Source organism: Malaclemys terrapin, chromosome 2 (genome assembly GCF_027887155.1).
Source record: "Malaclemys terrapin pileata isolate rMalTer1 chromosome 2, rMalTer1.hap1, whole genome shotgun sequence".
Taxonomy (NCBI): domain Eukaryota; kingdom Metazoa; phylum Chordata; order Testudines; family Emydidae; genus Malaclemys; species Malaclemys terrapin.
Window position 1 is genome coordinate 216,628,823 of NC_071506.1, and position 25,757 is coordinate 216,654,579.

Genomic DNA, 25,757 nt, shown 5'->3' on the forward strand with positions numbered 1-25,757 from the left:
TTTATATTTGTACATCATGTAGCAGAATGGGGCACCCAATCCTGACTGGAGCCTCTGGAGACTACCACAATACAAATAAAAATAATAATTTGATTATCTGCAAGTCAGACACTTTAATGTTCATTACAAATTGCCTCTTGAACATGTATTCTAGCAACATAAATGATCTGTGGCAGAACTTTAATTGTTTGGGGTTTTTTTCTCCCCCAACAGATAAAATTCTTCGCTCCTATTCAGATTTCTCTGATGCAACAGAAGTTATTTTGGAAGCTGAACTAAGTGGAGGGGATGGTGATATTGCATGGCAGCACACCCAGCTGTTTAGAGAGAGCTTAAGTAACTCTGGAGAAAATTGTTTGGAGATAATTATAAAACTCATTGGTCTCTGAGAATCTAAACAGAGGAGAAATGCTATTGGCAACAGGGATTTATTGTATAAAATATGCTGTGGATACAATGTGAGGACTTGATTGTCAATTACCATAGTTCATACCACTGGCATTTCTTTTCCCATTTGCCAGTTTTAATTTGGCCATCATGAAAATAATAAATTTTATACTATGGACCATAGAGAAACATTGGAATTTTCAAGGTTTTATTTTTGTGTAAACTTATAGCAAATATGGAAATGCCAAAGTAAAAACGTGTTTCATCCAAAACATGGAAATTAAGGTATTCAGAGTTACAACTGATGCTCCATCCTAAACTTGCTTCATAGTGAGAGGGGGAAATAATGATGGGAAAGCAAAACTGAGTGAGGAACATACAGCAGTTTTAACTTTGAATTTGGGGGCTGGTTTGTTTCACAATCTCTGCTGTTATTTGGAGTTAAAATTTGCACTTAGTTGTCTAGTAGGCAGCATGTGTTATGTTGTTTTTAATTTTAAAAGACTTGTATAAAGGATAATATTAGCCCCTAACATCTCCTGTGGTTAAATCTACATACTATTTAGGCATTTTAAAAGATACAATATTATTTTACATGATACACCAGAAAAGGAGCTTTGGATAAATATTAAGGCAGTTTTTAAAGATGGCCTAGATATATGTGTGTATTGGTCTAAGTAATAAACATATTTTGGAGTATAATAGTATACTGGGTAATACATTTATGTGAAAGTCATGTTCAACATGTACCTAGAAATTCTGTTATGGTCTATCATGTAAAATAGAAATTTAAAATTGAGTAAAAACACATAATTTTTATCCTGGAAAATGCCTAGTTTGTTATACATATTTTATACTGTATAAATCCATATTTATTCCCCTTTTTATTAAGTTGCTTATTGAGCTGATAGATCATAATCACTTTTTAAGAAGCTATTATCTTGTGTCAGTCTGAGTCACATGCACCAGATTTGGTGCTAGAAGTAGAATCATAGAATATCAGGGTTGGAAGGGACCTCAGGAGGTCATCTAGTCCAACCCCCTGCTCAAAGCAGGACCAAGCCCCAGACAGATTTTTGCCCCAGATCACTAAATGGCCCCCTCAAGGATTGAGCTCACAACCCTGGGTTTAGCAGGCCAATGCTCAAACCACTGAGCTATGCCCCACATGAGGTGCTTTTTTTCCCCCCTTGATGCATAAAAATTTTCAGACCATAGAATTCAGTTTTTAACTTTTTGCCCCAAACACAACCAACACTATAATTCAGGAGATCAAACTTCGATTTTCAATCCTGGTCTAGCTCCATGGCCTGTTGTGGGCTGGGAGTGCCGTGGATGCAGTATAAGGAGCCACTGGAGATTGATTGCTTGATTTCAACAGCCTCCATGAACTATTAAGAAATTGTGTAACTCTGTCTCCTTCTCCTCTCCCTCCCCAAACACACAATCAAACAAACATCTGAAGGACTATGTTGGGATTTTAAAAAGTGATGGACTACCTTATTACCTGTGTAGTTATGCAAACTAAGAAGAGACTTCAGGATTTAAACTGGTCATTTGTGGGTGATTATGAAGAGATACTCTGCACTCCCTACGTAGAGAACACTTGAGCAACTCAACACAAGTGAAATGCACAGAATTGCACCTAACAGAACAATATTAATATACACACATATACTCCCAAGCACACCTAGTACAATGTGACATCATGCCTTGATTAACCTGTAGCTTCAAAGAAAAAAAAAATCAAAAAGTTCTAATAGTGAGGAATAAAGTATAAGACAGAGCTAAAGGGTAAGGAAATAGTCCATGTAAAAAAAGGGTTTGTACAGAAGATAGGAGACTTCGAAAGAACTAATTATCAAGTAGAATCAATTGAAAATACTCAAAAGAAGAAGGAATAAACGGAGAGTAGAATATTCTACATTCTGCTTGAACAGCGAAGTAGCAAGAATTACAAAGCTATGAGGAAAACTAGTAGCAATGAGGATCTTATCAGTACACAGTAAAGAGGGGAAATAAATTGATTATGTTTGTGGACATGTTACAAGACCATTTCTCTATAAATTATGGGCTTCAACTCCCACTGAAGTCAATGGCAAAGCTCCCATTGACTTTAATGGCACTGAATCAGGGCTTATTATAAGGAGGATTGAAAAGGGTTTGCAATGTTTTGTAACACAAAAGATGACTGGTGATATAGAAGTGATGAAGCATCCCTACATCACTAACTAATAAAAAGCAGAAAAATTCCTTTACTGCAGGATGATGCTCAGGCAAACCAAAAATCACAGTTTCCTATAAAACAGACCCATAACAGAATGGGTTTGGAGGACCAAGTGTATTTTGGAGGGAGCAAAGCCTCACAACCTCCTTCATCTATGGAGGCAGACATAATCCGCAGAAGACTGCATACTCCTCTGCAGGTCTCCATTGCCCTGGTGAGCAAGAGCAGTGCAGTGTCACTCACAAAGGGCACACACTGGGAGTTAATGTTGAGTTACAAGAAAATCCTCAGCTTTCCCTGATGTCATGAATTGTTTTTAAACAACCTTAAAGAGACTTGCAATCACAGGAGTTAGTAACTCTGAACTTGGAACCTATTGCTTCTTAGCTCTGCATTTAGTCCACATTTAACATAGCTTTTTCTCAGGGGGCATTAGTAAGAGGAGTAGCCTTCTCCCCATCAATTAAGATTGATATCATTGTGATTGTTAGCCAAAATGGCTGCCTGGGTATTTCTGTGAAAATTTTTGAATAATCTCAATAATAAAATGTATAGCTAGATGTGGATTTCACAACCTAATTTAAATTTTGGAGCTCTTAAAAAACCCCAAACATATACTTATTTTTACAGAAAAATTAATGTGAAGACTCACCTAGTGCAAAAATTAATTGGCAAAATTGTTTGCAGTGTTGTAACCATGTAAATTTAGTCAGTTTCTACCAGATCTTAATTATGAGATTTGAGGATAAAACAAGTAAAGAAAATGTTCATGCCATAAATTCTACTAGAAGTCAATGAGCAAGAAAAGACTATCTAGTGATACTGGATAATAAAACTCTTACTACTATGTAATCTTTGCTGCCTTGATAGGGTTGTTATTGCAAGTCAGAAATTGATACACAGTCCTCTCTTTTCAATATCCTAAATTTTATTATTATATTTTATATCTATAGATATAGATAATTAGGTTACTGAAAAGAGGGTTATTAGGAATTCCAGAAAACCCTAACCATATTTGGTAATTGGGTAAGCAGATAGTGGATCAGATTTAATATTAGTAAGATGAAAGTAATGCCTGCTCAGTTTTCACACACAATTTTGGACTCTGGGTTGGCCAGACCATCTCAGGTTAAAAACAGTGGCTATGGAGGGAGTCATCCACTCAAAGCAATGCAGCCTTTAATGTGCACTATTAAAATGTTTGAATGAAGTGAGGAGATTTAAAATATTGTAGTCCTCGTTAATCAACAATACATTTGCAACTCAAGTATTACTTTCATTTTGATTATAGCAATAGCAATCAGTAGAAATACTTATTTTAGGAAAGACTTGATGAGGAAAACCCAAAGATTAAATACAAGTAAAATACAAAAGTTACACCTCTACCTCGATATAACGCTGTCCTTGGGAGCCAAAAAATCTTACCGCGTTATAGGTGAAACCGCGTTATATAGAACTTGCTTTGATCCGGTAGAGTGCGTAGCCCCGCCTCTCCGGAGCACTGCTTTACCGCATTATATCAGAATTCATGTTATATCAGGTCGCGTTATATCGGGGTAGAGGTGTATATTGAACTCCCTCTTGTGTCCCTGAAGTACCCTTTGTAAGGTAGAATAGGTTGAACTCTTTAGCAAATACATTCTTTTAAATGACCTCTTTTTCTGATCTCCATTTCAGTGCAGACCAATTTTTATTAAAAAGGCAATATTTTTTTTACTTAAATGCCATTTTCTTCCTGTGACAGTACTTGCTTTCTTTCATCAATGATTCCTTGACAAAACCTTATGCTAGAGTGGACTTAAAATATTGTAAGGTAAAAAGGTTCCATGCTATGAAGTGCTTCAAAAGTATGGGTATTAATTTGTGACGACTGTGGTGTGTGTTCTTGATTGAGTTAAATGGGGAAATTGTTAGGCCATGTGTAGATGGAAGTCACCATTTACATGGCTTTTTAAGAGTTTGGGGTGTGAAGAGAAAAAAAAATACAGGTTCCAGTGCTGCAAGGCCAAATCATAATATATGTAGGACGTCAACCTATTACAGACTCTATGTAATTGTGTACAAAAATGAATATATAGCTACATGGCATACCTACACTGCCTTCAAAGCATCATGGAAATGTAACAAAAGTAATGTTTTCGAACAGGTTCTTCTGATAAGCACAAAAATAGCCAAATTAACACTTGAAACATAATTTTAAATGCCATTGCTACTCAAAGACTTACATGAGCAACCTGAATAGAAAGTCCCTCTCTCTTGGATAGTATTTGCCTTATTGGTATGACATATCTCTTTATAGCTGATCATAATATGTCTTTTTGTGTTAAAATACAATATTAACAAGGTTGGGCTGTGGAATTACCAGTCACTTGTGGCCACCAAAGAAATAACAAAAAGTAATATCTTGCATTGCTGTAAGTTCCTAGGATATCCGCATCTGATCCATGATCTGAAATCATGGTCCACGGATATCCACATCCACCAATGTGGATATCCGCAGATTTGCAGGGCTCTACTTGCCAGGGGCACTGTACGTGAAGAGAGCCCATTGCAGGCAATAAGAAGATAAGAATCGCCACAGTGGGTCAGACCAATGGTCCATCTAGCCAGTCTCCGACAGTGGCCAGAACCAGATGCTTCAGAGGGAATGAACAGAACAGGGCAATTTTCAGTGATCCATTTCTTGTCATCCAGCACCTGCTTCTGTCAGTTGAAGGTTGCATCCCTGACCATGTCAACTAATAGCCATTGATGGACCTATCCTCTATGAGGTTATTTAATTATTTTTTGAACCCACTTGTATTTAGGTTGTCTGTACATTGTGTGAAGAGGTACTTCTTTTTGCTTGTTTTAAACACACTGCCTATTATTTCATTGGCTGACCCCTGGTTCTTGTGTTATGTGAAGGGGTAAATAACACTTCCTTATTCACTTTCTCCATACCATGCATGATTTTGTAGACTTCTATATCATCCACCCTTAGTTGTCTCTTTTCTAAGATGGACAGCCTAAATCTTGTTTATCTCTCCTAGCTGTTCTATACCCCTAATCATTTTTGTTGCCCTTCCCTGTACCTTTTCCAGTTCTAATATATCTTTTTTGAGATGGGGTGACTAGAACTGCATGCGGTATTCAAGGTGTGGGTGTACCATGAATTTAAATAGGGGCATTATGATATTTTCTGATTTACTATCTATGCCTTTCCTAATGGTTCCTAACATTCTATTAGCTTTTTTGACTGCCACTGCATATTTTTCAGAGGACTGTCCACAATGACTCTCTTGAGTGTTAACAGCTCATTTAGACTCCATCATTTTGTATGTATAGCTGGGATTATTTTTTCCACTGTACATTCATTTGCACATATCAATATTGAATTTCATCTGCAATTTTGTTCCCCAATCACCCAGAAGGAGACCTTCTCCCGTTGGTGTGGTTAATCCACCTCCACGGTAGCTATGTTGATGGGAGACATGCTTCTGTTGAAATAGCGCTGTCTACACTGGAGGTTAGGTCAGTATAACTATGTCACTCAGGGGTGTGGATTTTTCACACCCCTGAGAGATGTAATTATTCTGATGTAAATTTGTCATGTAGATGTATCCTTAAATGCTCACATAGAGAAGCAGGCGGTCCTCTAAAGTGGAAATGATCCCTGCTGATCCTGAATGATGTTTTGTTGCCTTTACATATTAGGCAACAGTAAAAGCTTTTTCCACACATTGGTTCAGAATGAAATACACTCCAAATTCTGAACATCAGGAAATACAGAACACTGAAAATAAACTATGTTTGTCTCCTCAGTACAATGACATGAAAACAGGCACTCAGACTGTATGTACCCTCGCTGAAACCTGGAAACACCCATCAGCAGAGTTCTGACAACATGAAATGAAAACCAATGGAAATTCCCTTGAAGGCCAGTGATGAGGACAGTCAGCTACCAAGAGTCCCCCATCTCCCTCCCCGCCCTCATTTGTGGCAATGTTACTGTCTCCTGACAGATGTTCAGTTAATGTATTAGTAGATCATTAATGTGGACCAGCTTCCATATTGGAATTGTACAGCCTCATATTATAATAGGGTTAGGAGCAAAGGGTCTAAACTGTGGGTGAGGTTGAGAGAATAAAAATAGTCATTGTTGACTTGGCAGAAACCAAATCACAATATCTTTACTTAACGCCTGCACTCAAAATGATGGAACAGGGATTGTATGCTAACTAGACAGATAATGAAAGGAACACCATCAACTCTCATCTAGCACTTTACAAATGCGGGTAAGTATCACCCCTATTTTAAAGATGAGGAAAGTGAGGCACGTGTAGAAGTGATTTACGCAAATTCACCCAGCATGTTAGTGGGAGCAGCAGCAGCAGAAACTGATCTGATGACCTAGCCTCTGAACGACATGGTCTAGTTCTCACACTGTGGTGACTTCTTATTACAGACAACAAAATACAATATACAACCAAACAAAACATCAAATTTGAGATGCTACCCTAGACTCCCTTAAATTCTCAAATTTTCTCACACTGCACAGTCAACCTGTGGAACTCCTAGCCAGAGGATGTTGTGAAGGCCAAGACTATAACAGGGTTCAAAAAAGAACTAGATAAATTCATGGAGAATAGATCCATCAATGGCTATTAGCTAGGATGGGCAGGGATGGTGTCCCAAGCCTCTGTTTGCCAGAAGCTGGGAAATGGGCAACAAGGAATGGTTCACTTGATGATTACCTGTTCTGTTCATTCCCTCTGAAGCACCTGGCATTGGCCACTGTCGGAAGACAGGATACTGGGCTAGATGGACCTTTAGTCTGACCCAGTATAGCCGTCCTTATGTTAATATTCTTCATTAAAAGGTAAGGAGTTATGCATGCACAATGAGAGGTGAATGTAGCCTTCAATTCACCAGCTACACACACCAGTACATGGATGTCATGACTCAGAGATGAAAAATCTTAACACCAAAGAAGCCACAAAGTTAAAAGCCAGGTATCTGACAATTAGGTTCACTCAGTGATGCAGCTGTGCAACTATAAGAGTTGGCATGTTACGGAAGGGTGATCAAGTTCTTTCTCAAACATGCTGAGTCAGAAGTTATAAACACAAAACAACTTTTCCTGGAGTCCTTCCAATGATCACACTGTTATTTATTGTACAGTTTGCCATGCTGACTGAAGCACATCATATCCGTGATATATGGGAACCGTAGTGAGATCAGTGATGCAGAAAGAAACCCAGTGGAGATTTTACCCAGCTCCAAGTTACCGGTCATTGGTGAAGCTTGGTGTGCCAGAATATACCAGTATTCACACCCTATACACGATTGTAAAAATTTTTGTACAAGCCATGTCTTGTCAGGTATCATTTAAAGACTCAATTTGCTGACCAGTAATATCATGATAAAATGCATGTAGCAGCATTATATTTGAAATTATAAAAATAAGCTGAAATCATGACTAAAAGTATGTTTTTCAGATAAGTCTGGGGAGTGACTAAACCAGTTCCTCAGAGACAAAGGGCAAGCTGATGCCTCAGCCAGGTATAAACAAGGCTGATGGGCCATTACCTGCTATGTGGCCATTCTTTGTCAGGAAAGGGGGTAGAAGCAAAAATCTACATCTTAGCAAAGAAACAGCATGGAGTTCCCTTCCACATAGACTGCCTGTCGTCATGCTTCAAGCTGAAAATGCTTCTCAGAGGGGTGACAGGACTACAAAAGAAGGGGCAGATACCCCTTTCTCTCTCCCTACCCAGAGCATTCACTGCCCCTAAAGAGACAAAGAAAGCAGTCGTTGGACTCTAGGGGAGGGGTTCTGACCTAAAGAGTTTGGTCAGTAAGACTGCTGAAAGCATGTGAAACTTTGCTTTGAATCCAATATAGTTAGGTGAGGCACAAGTAAGCATTTTATCTTTGTTTCGCTTGTAACCAGTTCTGACTTTTATGCCTCATTATTTGTACTCACTTAAAATCTCTCTTTTTGTAGTAAATAAACTTTATGGTTTTATCTAATCCAGTGTGTTCAAGTTAGAGTGTCTGGGTAACAAGTTGTATGCATATTACTCCCTTAAAGGAATAATGAACTTAATATAGTTATACTGTCCAGGAGAGGGCTGGGCAGTACAGGACATAAATTTCTGGGGGGAAATCTGGGACTAGGTGTGTGTTGTGGTCACCCTGTGGTAATCTTGTAGGCTGGTAAGAGCTGAGGTCTGGCTGGCAGCATACACAGTCACAGTTGGGAGTGACTTACATGGTGGAGGCTATGAGGAGTCCAGGTTGGAGGCTACAGTAGCAAGGCATTGTAAAGGGCACCCAAGTGACAGGGCAGGGGTGACACAGCTACACATTAGTCTGGATTGCATCCTGGTATGTATCATTTAGATTGAACTTTTTGTCTTTCAGCAAATAGAAAGGTATTTGACAATGAACAGAAATCAGAGAAAGGCACCGTGTAGGAAAAAAACCCTGTGTCTTAGTCCACACTAGCTGGGGCATACATTTCTAATTCACACTAGAATGTTGTGCACTAATTGGCCTCTGTGGATCCTTTAACACACACTAAGGTGTTTTTAGTGCATGCCAACAGGGTCTATACAGGGCTGTTGGTGCACAATACGCAGGGCCGGCACTTCCACTAGGCAACCCTATGCAATTGCCTAGGGTGGCAGGATTTGGGGGGTGGCATTTTGCCGCCCTCGGTGGAAATTTGGCGGCGGGGGGTCCTTCCCCTCCGGGTCTTCGGCGGCAGGTCCTTCACTCGCTCCAGGACCTGCCGCTGAAGTGCCCCAAAGATGTGGAGCGGAAGGATCCCCGCCGCCGAAGACCAGGGGCCCCCTGAATGTTCAGAGAAGGAGCGCTGCCACCTAGGGCAACAAAAACCCTGGCGCCACTCCTGGCAATATGGTGGTGCTCATTAAAATTTACACCCCAGCTTCAGTGGACTAAGGCATCAAGATAGAAGCCCAAAGGACGGACACACACACACAGCACACACTGAAAAGGAGAACACAAAGCAAAGAAAAGATATTCAGAGGGACATAGAAAAGTCATTCCAGAAAGACAACCTTTAGACTTGATCATGCAAGATCTGGAGCACCCTGAACTATCCTGGTCAGCAACTTGCAGGATAAGGCCTTTAAACAGAAAAGAAATCACCCTACTTCACCACTACCCTTCCTAAACATAAAAGACAACACAGAAAAAGTAGTTTGTGTGGGTTGAACATCCCACAACTCAGGTTAATATGAGTCAAAGGGGGCCAATTAATCTTATATGCTACACCTGGAGGGAATCCAGGGATTGATAAACACTAACTGCAGATAAAGCCCAGCTGGGGGAGTATAAAAGCGAGAAGGAAGAAGTTCCAGGGAGATCTACAATCAAACTCTAGAGGGCAAGGGAGTTGGCCAGGGACAATGAGGAAGACCAAGAGAGAGTAAGCCCTGGGGTCCTGCCCTGGAATAGGGAGTCTTACAAAAGGCCTAGAGGATGCAGTAGGTATGGGGGGATGGAGGAAGCACAAGTGGTAAACCCAGAGATAGTCAAGGAGACAGCTGTGGGGTAGGAAGGAGCCCAACGCACAACAACTGAGACTGAGCAAACTCCCTTGCAGGAACCTGAAGTAGCAGGCAGGCCTGGGTTCCCCTGTCAGTTACTGGGAAAGTGACACAGGACCTGCAGTCAGAACAACAGACTGCCTGAAACAGCATTGGACAGCTTATCCAGTGGGACTTTATCTTAGAAGGAGGGGACTGTATAGTGACCTGTCTGGAGGGCCAAGTCATTATGAGGGCACACCCTGCATCACACAGAGAGAAGGGTGACAGTGCATGCAACTACTAGAAAGGGGTGCCCGATGTGGCATAAGCTAATTCCCAGATCCAGCCACAAGGAGGCACACCTCACATAATGCCCATTGTAGATTATGCCATCTAGTATGAAAATAAACCGTGTTGTTTTATGTATGTTACTAAAGATGTTCTAAAGTGTTTTTGGTTTGAGTGTTTTGTTTGTTGAGAACTTGCTGCCTACGTCTTTGTAGAGCAACTCCCATAAGGGTAGTAATGGTTTATGCAGCTCTAGCATGAGTAAACAAAACGTAAAATGACAGACTGGAATTCCCAAAAGAAATATCAGAGAAAAAGAGGTTGGGGGACTGTTTCCTGTAGCTGATTACATTCAAAAGTTGTTGAAAATCGAATGGCAAACTGACATGACAACCGATTTTTGTTCAGCAAAGTAAGTCAGTACTCCAACTCTCTCAGGCAGGAAAGGAAATTAATGTCATGGCACCCTACAAAGAAAACCACTATACATATAAATGAAACAGTTCAAGCCCAATGACTTTTTACGTTTTTTGGTATGAAAAGCTATTGTGACTGAAATCAGTAATTCAATGTAAAAGTATTTGACCATTCACCAAGGATCAAAACCTAAGGATCATATTTTAATGGGAGTTTCTGAGTAAGGACTTCAGGATTGGTTTTTTACTACCTACTTGCTGTGAATCTACAGAACCATGGTTATACCACCTCCACTGTACAGTACTGAAAATATCACTGCTGGGGGAATTCTGCATCACTGCACAGGCACAGAATTCATGTTCCCTGCAGATTTCTTTGCTACTCCACAGAAAAATGACTTCTGATGGGGAAGCAAAGGGAAGCCTAAAGAGTGGTTACGCACCCCTCCCTGTCAGCTCAGGCCCATCAATATGGGTGCCTGGAGCAGCTGGTAGAGACGTAAATCACCGGTGAGGGTGGGGCTGGGCAGTCATGTGTGTGAGAGAAAGCCATTCTGTCCCTCTTGCATGCTATTGCAGCATGCTTGGCATGGAGGGGCAGGGCTTTTGGGTGTGGCCGAGCAGGTAGGTATGGGGCAGGCTCTTTCCCCTCAGGCAGAGAAGAATGTAGCAGCCTGCCTGCTTAGTGAATTGTTCCCATTGTTTTTGTGAATCCCCGTGGGGTGTAAAACAGGTGTAAAGGTTTTAAAGCTCCTTTATATTGCCACAGTGGTGTAAAGGAGTCTTATTGTAAGGACAGTATGACTTATAAATGTTTATGGTGCTTTAGTGATTATCACTGGTCTAAATTATTGGACTGAAAACATTTCCTATCAAAATATGCTCCATGATCTGTTTGCTACTGACCTTTCTGGAGACCATCAGTAGCCAATATAAATTGTGACTTTGATTCACCAACCCTCACTTGCTTTTCAGTTGCCTATGTTGTAACCCTGAACATATTAGTCAACAAATATATGCAGCCATAACTAGAAATAAAGGTCAAACCTAGCTACATTACTATCAGACAAAGGAGGTTTGGGGATTTCCTCTAATGCGCCCCATTCTCATTCTCCATCCATTGTATTGTAGTTTATTTAAATTACCAAAATAATTGAAACCAGCATGATTATAGTGTGTTATTTTGACAAATAAAATATTTGAAGAATTTTAAAATATTGTGCGCAGAATTTTTACTTTTTTTGGAGCAGAATTTAAATTTGTCAATCACAGAATTCCCCCAGGAATAAAATATGAATGCTGAGGAAGGCTGAAGAACACTAGATTAACATTTTTTATTCTTGCCATCTTTGTCAGCTGCTCCATATCAGGTGGCTGGACAAGCTCAGAAACTAGGATATTCAAAGCCAAATCCAGCAACTGCCTCCAACAGCAGTAGTTCAGTTTTGGCAGCTTTCTTAGTATTGATATATTATTAGAAAGAAAGACCAACAGATTCCAGGGTATGCATACCAGGGAATGTAGCTACATGGCTTGCTATCCCATAGGCATCAAAAGCTTTGGTGGCCCGATAAGATTGCCAGTGATGGACATAAACTGAATATCAAGACAGACCACTTAAGCACTGGCAGAGATCCATGTGGGTGGTGCTCGATCCAATAGGAGGCCACCTCCCCTTGGGATTTGCCATACTTGCTGTTACTATCTATATTTTACTCCTATATTTCACAGTTAGAATTTTGATGCCTATCACAGATTCTGAATTCTTTAGGGAAAGAACATGTAGTCCCTCTTCAGTTCTCAATTCCCTTGCTTTATAGCAAAAGCAGAAGTGTATCTTTGTCATATAAATCACAAGCTGTTCAGAACTTTGTTTTCCCACATGTAGCTCCTTTGCTACCTGATCTCCTACCACTAGACAGTAATAGTCTACTTGAAAAAATTCTTGTTGCCAGGACGCTTTTTAAAATGCGATACTTACAGTGTATCTGTCTTATAATATTATAATTCTTTATTAATAAATAAGGAATTATTGAATGACAAAATGAGGCAAAGGAACAGGCATTCAGCCTACCCTGGCATAAATACCCTTCAGAGGATAACAAGCTTTGCTTGTATTATTTGCCCAGACCCAAAAAAACATGATTGAAAACAGAAAAAAAAAAAAAAAAAAAAAAACCTAAACAGAAAGAAACACTGGCCAGAGGCAATTTTGTCTATGTTTTGTAAAGTTTTTGTATTTTATTGCATTTGCTTTTCATGCAGTATCAGTAACAGATCATAAGGAAATCATATGTAGCTCAGCCATTTGTGAATATTCAGTGCCAAAACACCAGCACAAAGTCCACCTTCCCACGGGACACACAGGCAATGTATATGGTAATAAACAGGAGTGAGTCAGATTCAAAGAAATTTAAAAAATCATTCTACAGATAGGGTAGGTGGAGGGGAAAGGAAAGGAAATAACATAATTCAGTGTGCGACACATGCTGATACAGAACATGTAGCATAAGTTGAGCTATTTTAAAGAAAAATTAGAACTAGTATATTGCAAGAATTGCACATTAAATCACAACCGGAGCAACATTTACAGAGGTGTAGGCTGCTGGTGTGCTGAGACCATTGCCTGTCATGGTGATCCATTGTCTCACTGTGTATTTGTACTCCTCTATCTGCAGCCATCTGCTATCTCTTGTCTTATACTTAGATTGTAAACTACTTGAGGCAGAGACCATCTTTTTGTTCTGTATTTATACAGTGCCTAGTGCACTTGGGTCTTGGTCCATGAATAGGACTCCTAGATATAGGGTGACCAGATGTCCCGATTTTGGGGGTTTTTCTTATATAGGCACCTTATATACCCCCCCACCTCGTCCTGATTTTTCACACTTGCCCTCTGGTCACCCTACCTAGATGCTATGGTAATACTAATATTATACGAATGGAAAACTCATTTGTGGCAAATTCTAGTTCATTCACTGATGTCTGGGAGTCATTAAACAGTCATCACCCATTTGCAGTATTTATCATCCACTTGCACTGTAGTAAATGTGAAAGTGAGAAAATCTAATGAATCCAACACTAACCAGGGAAAAGTAAGATGAACTAGACAGTTTTATATAATCAGATGCCTTGCTCACCTTCCAGAAAAGTCTATATTCTATTGAACCAAGCCCTCTTCCTCTCACCTATTCCACAACTTCACTCACTTCCCTCTTCAACATCTAATGACAGCTGAGTCCACCCTCTAGCTAACTCATTTCATCCCACTCAATGACCCACCCATTCTTCTTCCCCCCCAAAATTCTAACTTTTCTATTGTTTCCTAGTAGGCATTGTGACACTATGCCCAATATTCTTCATAGAGATATTGTTGTGATATGAATATGACATAACTAAGTTGTATTTTATGCAAGATGGGTCATGTGAGGTATCATTGGAAATGTTATGATTTACTGAATACGATTATCCTATTTGTATGTATGTATCATTTTTGTATCTAAAGTTAGGAATATTGACTATGTAACAATTACAAGTGGGTTTACATCTGACGAACGCCCACCAGATAGAATGCAATCAGTTTGGATGGGCCATTAGGGAGAGCAATAGGACTTTGAAGATGCTAATCTCCCACATCCAGGGAGGTCTTCCTGAGGACTTATGGCTGCTTTGCCACTGCAAAGTCATGTGATCATGTCACCTGGTACTGGACTCCATCTTGGACTGCTAGTATTTTTCTACTAGTAGGGGGTGGGGATCAAACGGGGAAACAAAGAATTCCCGCCATATGTAAATCCTATTTAAGGCTGGGGAGTGAGTTAATCAGGGTCAGTTCTTCACTGAATCCCCACCCAAGATGACTGCTGAAAACACCTAAGGCTGATCTGGGGAAGAAAGGACTGGACCCAGGCTAGAAAGTGTCTGGCCTGTGAAAGGAATAGCTGGAGTTCTAAGCTGCAAGCAAGAGCAGTTTGTCTTCCAGAAACTCTGCAACCTGCTTAAAACAACATTTAGGTAAGAAATTACATCTTGTAGCCAGCTTCTTTCGTGTATTAAGTTTAGTTTGCATGTTCGCTTTATTTGCTAAGTAATCTACTTTGATCAGTTTGCTAACCCTTATAATCACTTAAAATCTATCCTTTGTAGTTAATAAACTTGGTTTTGTTTTCTCTAAACCAGTTTGTGCAATTCATAACTGGGGGGCAAAAATCTGTGCATTATCTACCTGGCACAGTTTCCCTCCCCCCCCCCCCGACACTTGCTCCTTCTGTGGCATGAGGGAGACCCTGGCATACACCAGGTTGCAGCCCCTTTTCCAGCTTCTCCAGAATTTTCTCCTCAGGTTCTGGCTGCACTTCTCCCCACACCTCCCGATATTTGCACACCCCATTTGTGGCCCCATGAAGTTGCAAAATCTCTTTGTCAACCTCCTCCTGGCACTGGCCAAGGTGGCCATCCATCATACCAGGAGGAGGATGTTGGCCAAGGAGGTGCTCTGCTCCTGTGGGGCCTATGTGTGTCCCCCCCTCCCATCTTTGCACTCTGACTATCTGGTTTCAATCTTCAGTGTGTATCTGGACTCCGGCTTTTATATCAGCTTGTCTTGTCTTTGGACTGTGACCACTCAGCTTTAACCTCTGGCCTGCACCTGGACTGACTACATTTCTAATTCTTGTTTGTCTACAGACTCTGATCTTGGTTTTGACCCTGGCCTGCCCCCAGATCTCAATTTTAGGACCAGCCATAGCTCAGACCCAACCCTATGCCCACCTGGGACCTGTACTCCAACCACTAGGCCTGATTGTCAGAGGCAGTTCCTTACACCCCCTTGCCTCCAGCATGAGGGAGATTTGCTTGTGCCTAATTGGGAGTCAGCTCCCTGGCACCACCAGCCTGTGAGCCACCCAAGCATTTTCCTCTGGGCTATGTTAGCCCTTATTGTGTCTTGCAGGTTAACAGTAGGTGCAGCTGAGTCCGTGAACCCCTTTGAAGCATTCCCCTGTAGTGTCCAGCCACTTATCCACTGAACCATCACAAAAATACCAGGTCTGCTGTCCCCAAGGGAATAGAGAACACACCAGCTTGTATGATTCAATTTAGGATGAGCACCTAGCTTAATATCACAGCACTGAGATATATTTATAGTGAAAAAACAATGTTTATTATCAAAGATTCAAGAGATAGTGAGTAAGGGTAATGGAAACAAAAGATCACATATAAAACAAAATCATAGCATGCTTTCTAGAGACTAATAGCTAGGGGATTCTTCATGATGGCTCCTCTCTTCCTTTATTCTTTAGACTTACCTCCTGTCTAATAAAGTTTATCTCACCCAAAACCTTTAACAGTGTCTTCAACCAAAGCTGGTTGTGGTCCTATTTTCATGAACATAAATGCACTGCCTGTTTACTTCCAAGATGTCTTCTTTGTTCCCCAAATATACTCCAGCAAATTTTTGATGTGTATCTCAAGGTAAGGTTCTTTTCCCATACTGTGTTTCTCTACCTATTTCTATCTAAGATTCTTATAATCCTTCATCTGCATTCAGTTTAGATGTTAATGGGAGACCCACTGTGTATGGGACAATACTTAATTTACATTTAAGCAGAGAGACTGGTGAATAAACATCCATCTCTGACAGAAAACCTGTTTGTCAAGTCTGCCTTGATAACATATATGTGTGTTTGTATATTTTATTTATATATAAACTCCTTACGTAGCATCTGTACATGTATTTCACAATGATAGTAATGATCAGTATGCCCTTGGTTTTCATTTAAGACATCTGTGATGGGGTTAAAGTGGTGAGGTGGGCTAATTAACTTCCTGGGCTGCACTTGGAGGAGGAGCCAGGGAGCAGGGATTAATTAGAGAGGCTCAGCTAGACAGGAACAGGAGGGACTTGTGTAAAGTCCAGGAGCTGAGAGAGACTGTAGGGAAGTATACTGCAGTTGCTCTTGGTAGAAGAGAGGTGTGTTTGGAGGCAAGTGGTCTACCATTACTCCCTGGGAAGAGGGAATTTGGGCTGGCAAATCCAGAGAGCAGGGAGAGCCAGGAAAGGCTCAGGGGAAAAAGCAGTGAAGTATGGGATAGGGCAGACCTTAGCTGCTGATGGGTGGGCCCCTGAGCTGGAACCTAGAGTACAGGATGAGACTGAGTTCCCCTACCAGACACTGGGGACGTGGCACAGACCACGCAGTGGAGAGAGGACTGCCTAGGACAATTTGTGCTGGAAGACTTTGGTACCCCAGAGGGCTGAGTCACAAAGAGGAACCTGGAGCAAGAGAGGGACTGTGGACTGAGAGCGACAAAGGGAGGGACAGAGAGCAACTGCAGGAAGGGGTATTGGCCTGGCAGAGCTAATCCCCAGAACTGGTAGGAGGCAGCACCCCATCACATGACATTCTTTGGTGAACCAGAATGTGCATACTGGAATCAGGATATTTTTGTAACCCCCTGGCCAGCTGGCATTGAGTGGTTCTTGGATCATAGCTGATAGCTAGCTATCAGTTAGGCATTAGTGCACTCCATGATCAGTAAAAAGGTCTGGATAGTCTGGCAAGCTGCCCTTAGTCTGTGCTACTCCTAGTAAACATAGTTATTTTTCATGTTGTTCATATAGGGATCTCACATGATTGATGAGAAGTGTGATGTTGCCTCCAGGGATGTAACTGTGCCAGAGAGATGGGGTTGTTCAACAGGTTCTGTAAGCATTCCAGATAATACCATGAGGATAGCTTAGTCAGTTTCTAGAGGCCTTTAAAGAGATACTGAGACTACCTCTTGCATTTAGTGTGGATGGACTGGTGCATTTATATGTGGGTATTGTGCTGTATGTTAGTTCCATGCAATGTTGCCAGTTTTAAAAGCCTTAAAGAGTTAAATCTTAATCTGTGCTTTAAAAATATAGTAGTTAACTTCAACTATTCTAAAAAGTTTACATGGGAAGTGATGAAAACATCCATGTTTTTGTTATGCCTGTGACTGGTTACCCCCCACTCCAGGATGCACCTGATGTACTGGGGTACCACTGAGCCCGCCTGTTCCATCAGCCTGGGCTCCCTTACACTGTCCTGCTAAGCCAGGCCCTCAAGCTTCCTTCAACACACACCCAGGTTAGGGCCACACCCAGTTGCAGAAAGACACAGACACTGAGATCAGCTCTGTGTGGGAAGACTGAGATCGGGAATTTCTCAGCACTCAAGTGCACATCCCCTCTGGAGTGTAAACCCAACATTGTATTGTCTTGCACTGCACAGAGAACTGTACAGCATAAGCTCATGAAAATCACCCCCTCCCCCAATAGGAGGAAGTCACACAGCAGGCTAGGGTGATGCAGAGGGATGGCCGGGGGGGGGGAATTCACAGGGCAGGGGACCAATGGCAAGGTTCAGAGAGCCAGGGGTAAGGGGTGGACAGGAAGTACCCTCTTGCAGGACCCCCTTGAGGAAGGCCCAAGAAGCAGTCAGCAAGGCTGCCCTCACCTCCTGGAGTATGCGCCAGGGGACAAGAAGGATGGAGAGCCCCATGCTCTGTCCGAGTAGCTAGGAGTCCGTACAGTCCCTCCGGTCATAGTCCAGGAGATCTCCGAAGCTGGTGGTACCTGTCAAGACCAACCTCTGGCACACCTATAGGGACTCCGCCTGAACACCGAGCTGGGGATTGTGGGCTCCGTGAGATCTTTTCCCCGTCCCTCCCTGGCGGCCGCCATGGACCTGGTCGCTGAGACCAGCTCCAGGTCTGGAGGAGATCCTGGTGGAAGACTGGCAGCTCAGAGAAGCCTCTCTCATTTCTCACTGGACATTATATTTAGAATAACTCAATTCCATGAGTTCTTACCAAACCAGGACTTCTGAATGGAGTGAAACATTCTGGGACTATCCTGCAGAGGTGGTACATTTGGCAATCTATTTTGAAGAAAATAGCTATGCATCTTTTATAATAACATAACTTGAAGTAAATCCACTAAGTATAATGGTAATTGCTGGTAGTGCAAAGTGACATAGGCCCAAATTCAACAAAGCACTGAAGCATATACTTAACTTTAAGGATTAAAGGAGTAGTTTATCTGCCTTTTATAGATAAGAAGAGAAGCTATAGGTAACATTCCCAAAACAATAGGTGACTGTTGAGGAGTCAACATTCTTTGTGAGTGGCAGAGGGAGGGATGCTTCTGGCAGTCAATCTGGACTGAGGGTGATCTAGTATTCAGACTAAAACTGAACAAAACCTAAAACAAAACCCTTGGCTTAGACACTTAATCTTTTCCACCCAGTAATTATGGTAGGAATTAGTACAAAGAAGAAACATCCCAAGAACAGCATATGACAGTCATCTGAGTTGACATATAACTGTCAGGAGAGTGGTACGGTAACTAGGACTGACACAGTATCAAAACTCAGGAGGGCTAGGAATGTTTAATGGTATAAAAAGTGATTAATGGCAGCGTGTTCTTAACTGTTTAACATTCAGCCATTTCCAGATCTTGTTTGCTTAATATAAATTATTATTCAGTGAAGAGTTAAACAACTGCAGTCATCTAGAAAACAATGCTCACAAATATGATATTCTTTCCTGAAACTTCCTCTTATAAATAAACTTTCTAGTTTGTCTGAAGCACATAACGGGTGTGTTCTCTAAATTCCATTCAGAGTTAAGACAATAAAGATACAATAAGCAACCATCATTTCACAGTATTGTCATTCATCAAATAAAATTAGACCTGTTATTTACCAATTATGTGAATATATTCTGACTGACTCAATGGAGTGGCACTGGAGAATGTCGATCATTTCCTCTACCTTGGAAGTCATCTTTCATCCAAGGTAGATTGTGACGGGTTGGATCACAGAAACCCCGTTGGGAGCTGCCACCTGATGTGCAAAGATTACCCTTGCTTCTGTTTTCCCTGCCAGCTCAGGACTCCAGCACCCTGTCTTGCTGAACCAGACACTCCTGTCTGCTCCAACACAGACCCAGGGTCTGAATCACTTGCCCCAAAGCTGCAAGTTTACCTGAAAACAGCTCACAGAAGTGTGCTTGTCTCTAGCACTCATATGCTCAACTCCCAATGGGGTCTAAACCCAAATAAATCCGTTTTACCCTGTATAAAGCTTATGCAGAGTAAACTCATAAATTGCAATATGGTAGATTTACAGTTGTCACAATGTTATAACTTAACATCATGATCTTTCTGGATTAAAATTTCAAACAACATTGTATTTATATAGTTTTTAGCCATGTAACTTTTAGCCATGTAGCCTTCAGAAAGCAAGAACTAGGATTACACATTCAGATAAATGCCAGTATTTGAATGTGTGTTTTCAGAATAGTTGAATGTACATAGCTCTAGATATAGGCAAACTCAGCACACATCAAACTAGTTTTCCTGCCCTTCAATCTGGTGCCAAGAAAACAACAGAAAAAACAGCAGTTTTATTAAATAGCAAGCAACTAAAGCAGTTAGACTCAAATGGTTTACAAAAGATAGTAAGTCTCTATATAACAAAATATACTGAAACTTTTAAATACCATAAACACATGATCTTAATGGTTACTAACAAAATATCTTACTGGTCTATAATATGAAAGCTATTGCTAAACTTACTATATAAAATAGTACTATGCTAAGTGCTTAATTTAGTGCCTAAAAACATCAAAATTCCATCATCAGTTATGAACACACAATCGTCATTGAAATCAATAGGGACCATGTGTTTGTATTAAGGTCACATTTAGGACCTGACCCTCAGAGGTGCTGAGCACCATAAGTCTCATTGATTTGAGTGGGACTTGGCGTGCTTGTCACCTCAGAGGATTATTTTAAGGACAAAAACATTTCACACATAAGTGTCAAGTTTTCCCCACAAAATAGAAGCTGGTGGATTTACCCATTTTGTCTATGGGGATTGGGGCTCTCCTAAGAGAGATTCCACTCCCCTGAAAATTTTACCTCATGCTTTAAATGTAATATTTAACTATACCTATTTCTTTCTGGCAGGAGCCAACTGAATCATAAACTTATTTAGGATGACTTCTTTATAACAAATCCCAAAAAGTCATGATAGGCAGCTGTTTCTTCTTCCCAAGAGCACTGTCAGTCTCACAGGGCAGTCAGTAATGCTACCACTCAACATATATATATATATATATAACCAAGGGGGATATCCTGAGCCAAACCAGCTGTGATGCCAGTGACATGCAGCTCTACGTATCTCTTTCATCAAACACAGACAGCATCGTCTCCCAGCTATCTCAGTGCATGAAGGGAACTGAAGCCCAGATGAAGAACAACTTGAACAAGATTACCCCAGGAAAGACTAAAGCTAGTGCTAACAGGAAGAGAGAAATGCTCTGAGGAACCAACATCTCCCCTCAGTTGGAGACATCTCCCCTCCAGTAGTTAAGATAGTTCTGAATGGCCCAGAGGCTGTGCACTCACTTGTGACTCTGCTCACTCAAACAGCAGTTGCCAAGATCACCTTCTATTTCTGGCTATCAAGAAGATTCTATTATATGTGGAGAATGATCTGCCTGTAGTAGTTCAGATGTTTGCCACCTCAGCCTGGATTACTATAACTTAATACCCAAGTCTAGATAAGTTAATGAAGATACATTTGTTACACACAGCACAGCCCATCTCCTAATCAGGATGAGGTGATGGGAACATAGTACACTAGTGCTCTGCAACCTGCACTCATTCCTCTCGTTCATTGGACCTACTTCAAGGTTCTCTACTGATCTACAAAAGCCTTAATAAATAGGGCCATGCTACTTCAGTGACCATCTCTGGACCTCCCAAGACCCACTGTGTATGGTTTTCTACAACTAACAGAGTTGAGGTATACAATGTAAAGAGCTGGAAACAGGGCCGGCTCCGGCTCTTTGGCCGCCCCAAGCAAAACAAACAAACAAAAAGAAAACGGGGCGGCCAGAATGGCAAAGCAAAAAAAAAACCTGTGGCGCGGCCGGAGCGCGGGTGCAGGGGGACCGGCTGCGGGGGGGAGCGGGCGGGAGAGAGAGAGAAGGGGGCTGCCAGGGCTACAGCAGGGGCGCTGCCACGCGGCCCCTTCCGCTGCGCTGCCGCCTGCCGCGAGGGCTCCGCTCCGGTCAGCGGGGAGGGAAGGAAGAGGACTGCCCTGCAGGGCGCTCTGGTTCTCCACGCCGCCTCCCCCTACAGGGCAGCCAGAGTGGAACAAACAAACAAACAAACAAAAAAGCGGCCGTGCCGCCCTAGGATTGGGCAGAATGCCGCCTCGAACAATTTGCTGCCCCAAGCACCAGCTTGCTCAGCTGGTGCCTGGAGCCGGCCCTGGCTGGAAAGAGTCTTAACAGCAGGTCCAAGATTCTGGAACCCCATCCAGAAGGAGATCAGGAAAAGTCCTACCATTGTCATCTTTAGGTTGCTCCGCAAGATACGCTTCTCAAGAGCATTGCCCAAAGCAACAGCAGAAGAAACTCCAGCAGCATACTCAGATGTATAAGGCTGCAGATAAAAATAATAAGAAATAAGGGTATGTCTACACTACAGCAACTATAGCAGCATAGCTATGGCGCTGTAGCTGGGCTGCTGTACTGTGGCCACTTCCTACAACAATGGAAAGTTATTTTTCTTCAATGTAAGTAGTCCACCTCTTGGAGAGGTGGTAGCTAGGCTAATGGAAGAATTTGTCTGTAAACCTAGCTGCATCTACAGTGGAGTTTATATTGACCTAATTACATTGTACAGGGACAAATTTTTTCACAGCCCTGCACCATGTAGGCAGGTGGATCTAATTTTTAGGTATAGACCAGACCTAATTTACTGTCCCCATTGGACAGACCCACTATTTCATATAATCCTGCAGTAGCACTTTTAGATATTATGCTCATAGGCTCTTCAGAAATTGGCAGATGTAAACACTGCTTATTTAGCAAAATTTAATAGAAATTCTTCTGATGCTTCCCTGAGGGATAATTGAAGATTACTATTGATTTTTCACAAGCAGCTGCTCAATTTTTAATTCCGTTACTTACTAGGAAAAGAATTAAGGAAAAGGTTACTACTATTCAGTTTAAACTACTTTCCGGTATTCTCTTTACATACTAATTTGTCTACTAACTCTGATGCCGTTCTGCTATCAGTCCCACCTTTTGTGTTAACTCAAGGGGAAAGGGCTGGATACAGTTGTAGTCAGATCTCTGCTTCTCTTAAAAAAGCTAAAAGTAATTGTTACGAATTGAGAAGTTATTAATTGAGTATGCTATGCAAACAATTAGGGCAGATTTACACTTTAAAAGCTGCAGCAGTGCCACTGTAGCACTTCAGTGAAGATGCAACGCCGACAGGATTGCTTCTCCCATTACCGTAGTTAATCTACTCCTGCGGGAGCCAGTAGCTATGTCAACAGAAGAAGCCCTCCTATTGACATAGTGCTATCTAGACTGGGGGTTAGGTTGGTATAACTGCGCTGCTCAGGGGTGTGGATTTTTCACACCCCTCGATGATGTAGTTATACTGATGTAGTTTCTGTAGAGCTGGCCTTATTTCTTCAAGTTTGTCTAAGGCCTGTGACCATAATATTTAAGTTTAAACCTCCAAGTTTGCTTGGCACAATGAGAAAATATCTTATTGTACATTTTCATACTCATATCTAAAATAACTGCGTTTTAAACGTTATACACACACTATGTGGGCTTAGAAAAAGGTTGGTCTGTTACATCATAAATCAATTTTTCAAATGTGACAAATACCTGAAAATAAGACACTGTAAAAAGGTGTCTTATTACGTCATCCTTTAACATAGCAACAAATCTCTGGCTAAAAATATTTATCAAGTATACCACATGTTTTGATAGGCAAGTGTACGATCCATGGATTGTGAATGATGTGTTGTGGAGGGTGCTGATCATTGTAGCAGTGGAGAAACATCTGCGGGTTTTGCATCTGTTGTTCTGGCATGGTATACTTCATCTAGTGCACTTAATGCTCCAATAACTACTATGTGGGGGAAGCCAGACAATCACGATGCTCTTGAATGAGCCCATACAGAAAAATGATAAAAGATAAAAACAGTGAGAGTGATTGCGTTGTGAAAAGTGTTCACCCAGTCTGACCTATCAGTCCTCATCCTCAAAGGAAACCTGCACAACCCTTTCAAAGACTAGCCTGGTGCTTAAATTCATAACTCTGCTAATATTAAAAATTGTGGACTGAATAGAGACACTGGATTTATGGTTTATTATAACAATTTGTAACCCATTAACCCCCTCTTATTGTCCTATGACTGCAGAGGTGTTAACAGGCCTCTCTACCTTGAGTGGTCCCTTTAAAATATGTGCGAACAACTTATACTAAACAATCTGTTCCATTTTGCGTTTAACTGTGATGCTCAGTAACTTTCCCAGACCTGAAGAAGAGCTCTGTGTGGCTCAAAAGCTTGTCTCTCACCAACAGAAGTTGGTCCAATAAAAGATATTACCTCACCCACCTTGTCTCTCTAACCCAGGGGTAGTCAAACTGTGGCTTGTGTGCCTGCTGGGGTTCGGGGCTGAAGCCCTGAGCCCTGGCAGGTGCCTCCCATGGGACAGAAGCCCCAAGACTGGGCAGGCGCGCCTCGAGTCTCAAACTTCTGAAGATTATCATATGCAGCTCAGAGGGTCCATACCAGGTTTACAATGGTGCCAGACCTATGCTCAAAAGGGGCCCCGGCCCGGCCCACTCCATTTGCGCTGTGCCTCGAGCTGCTGGCACCTCTCCTCCATCCCCCCAACTGTTTGCTCCTCTTGGCCAGCCAGCTGGCCAAGGGCTTTTCTCCACCCCCTGTCCCCGCCTGCCAGCTCCTCCACCACACCCTCTGCCACCTCCCCCCCACCTACTGCTCACTCCTGGCTGAGTGCTCCTCTCTGCTCCATCACTGGCAGAGAGAAGCCCTCAAGCGCTGCCGCTCTGGGCTGGTGACTATCCGCTTTGGGCTCCCCGGGGGTGGGGCCTGCCTCTCCCTGCCACTCTGCAGAAGCAGCAAGCTGGGGAAGTCGCCCCCTCCACCAGGGGCACCAGCACCAGGCAGGCAGGGCTGGGTGGAGCCCTGGAGGACGGAGCCGCTCTGTGCTCCCGAGCTTTAGCTGTCCTGCTCCCTAGGACTGTGCTGAGAGGGGGGATCCCTGCTTTGTGCTGGCTCAGCAGGGCCAGTGAGTGTTCCCGGGGGGCAGGGCATGGGGGAGTGGGTCTGGGGGGGTGAGGGGTGGGGGCACTGGGCAGTGTAGGAGGTTTGTGTGTTTTGGGGTGTTAGGCAGTGGGGAGGTCTGTGCGGGGCACAGTGTAGTTGTGGTGGTGGGGCCGTGGGGAAGGACACTGGGCAGTGGCAGGTGGGGGAGATCTGTGTGTGTTGGGGTGCTAGAGAGTGGGGGTACTGTGTGGGGTGATGGGCAGTTGTGGTGGGGTTGAGGGCAGGTGGGTACTGGGCAGGGGTGGTGATGTGCAGGGCACTGTGCATTTGTGGTGGGGGATCTGTGGGGGGTGGCACTGGGCATAGTGAGTCTGGGGGTGTTGGGCATAGGGAGTCGGGGGGTGTTGGGCAGGGGGGCTCTGTGGCATAGCATGGGCCCACTCCTGAGGGAAAGAGGCACACTGGCAGCACAGGGCTGGGCAGGACAGCATCTGACAGTTTGTAAACAGTGCCGTCGCTCCAGGGACCAACCACCTCCCCACACCATGCTCCATTGCTCCCATAGGGGCCCACAAATATGTTTGGCACTGAGCCCACAAAAGGTTAATCCGGCCCTGCAGAGGGTCAGTAAATTTGGCCACCCCTGCTCTATCCTCCTATCAGCACACATGAGACTGCCAGTAGAGGGCAGTGGCATACGTACACGTTAACTGCCATTTTTGCTCTGATTTAAGACACGTTAAGTAAT

At 42.5% G+C, this 25,757-nt stretch overlaps 1 protein-coding gene across 4 annotated transcripts in view; it reads left to right on the forward strand.

Moving 5' to 3' along the window:
• NGLY1 (N-glycanase 1) overlaps positions 1–8,629 on the forward strand; it is a 68,818-nt gene extending 60,189 nt beyond the window's left edge. For 3 of the 4 annotated variants that reach the window (XM_054019945.1, XM_054019942.1, XM_054019943.1), the window contains one exon: positions 214–8,629. In XM_054019945.1, coding sequence (XP_053875920.1) covers positions 214–389 — 176 coding nt within the window. In that variant the 3' untranslated portion in view covers positions 390–8,629. The remainder of the gene's footprint in view (positions 1–213) is intronic. The other variant, XM_054019944.1, reaches the window with a different exon arrangement.
• The last annotated feature ends 17,128 nt before the right edge of the window (positions 8,630–25,757 follow it).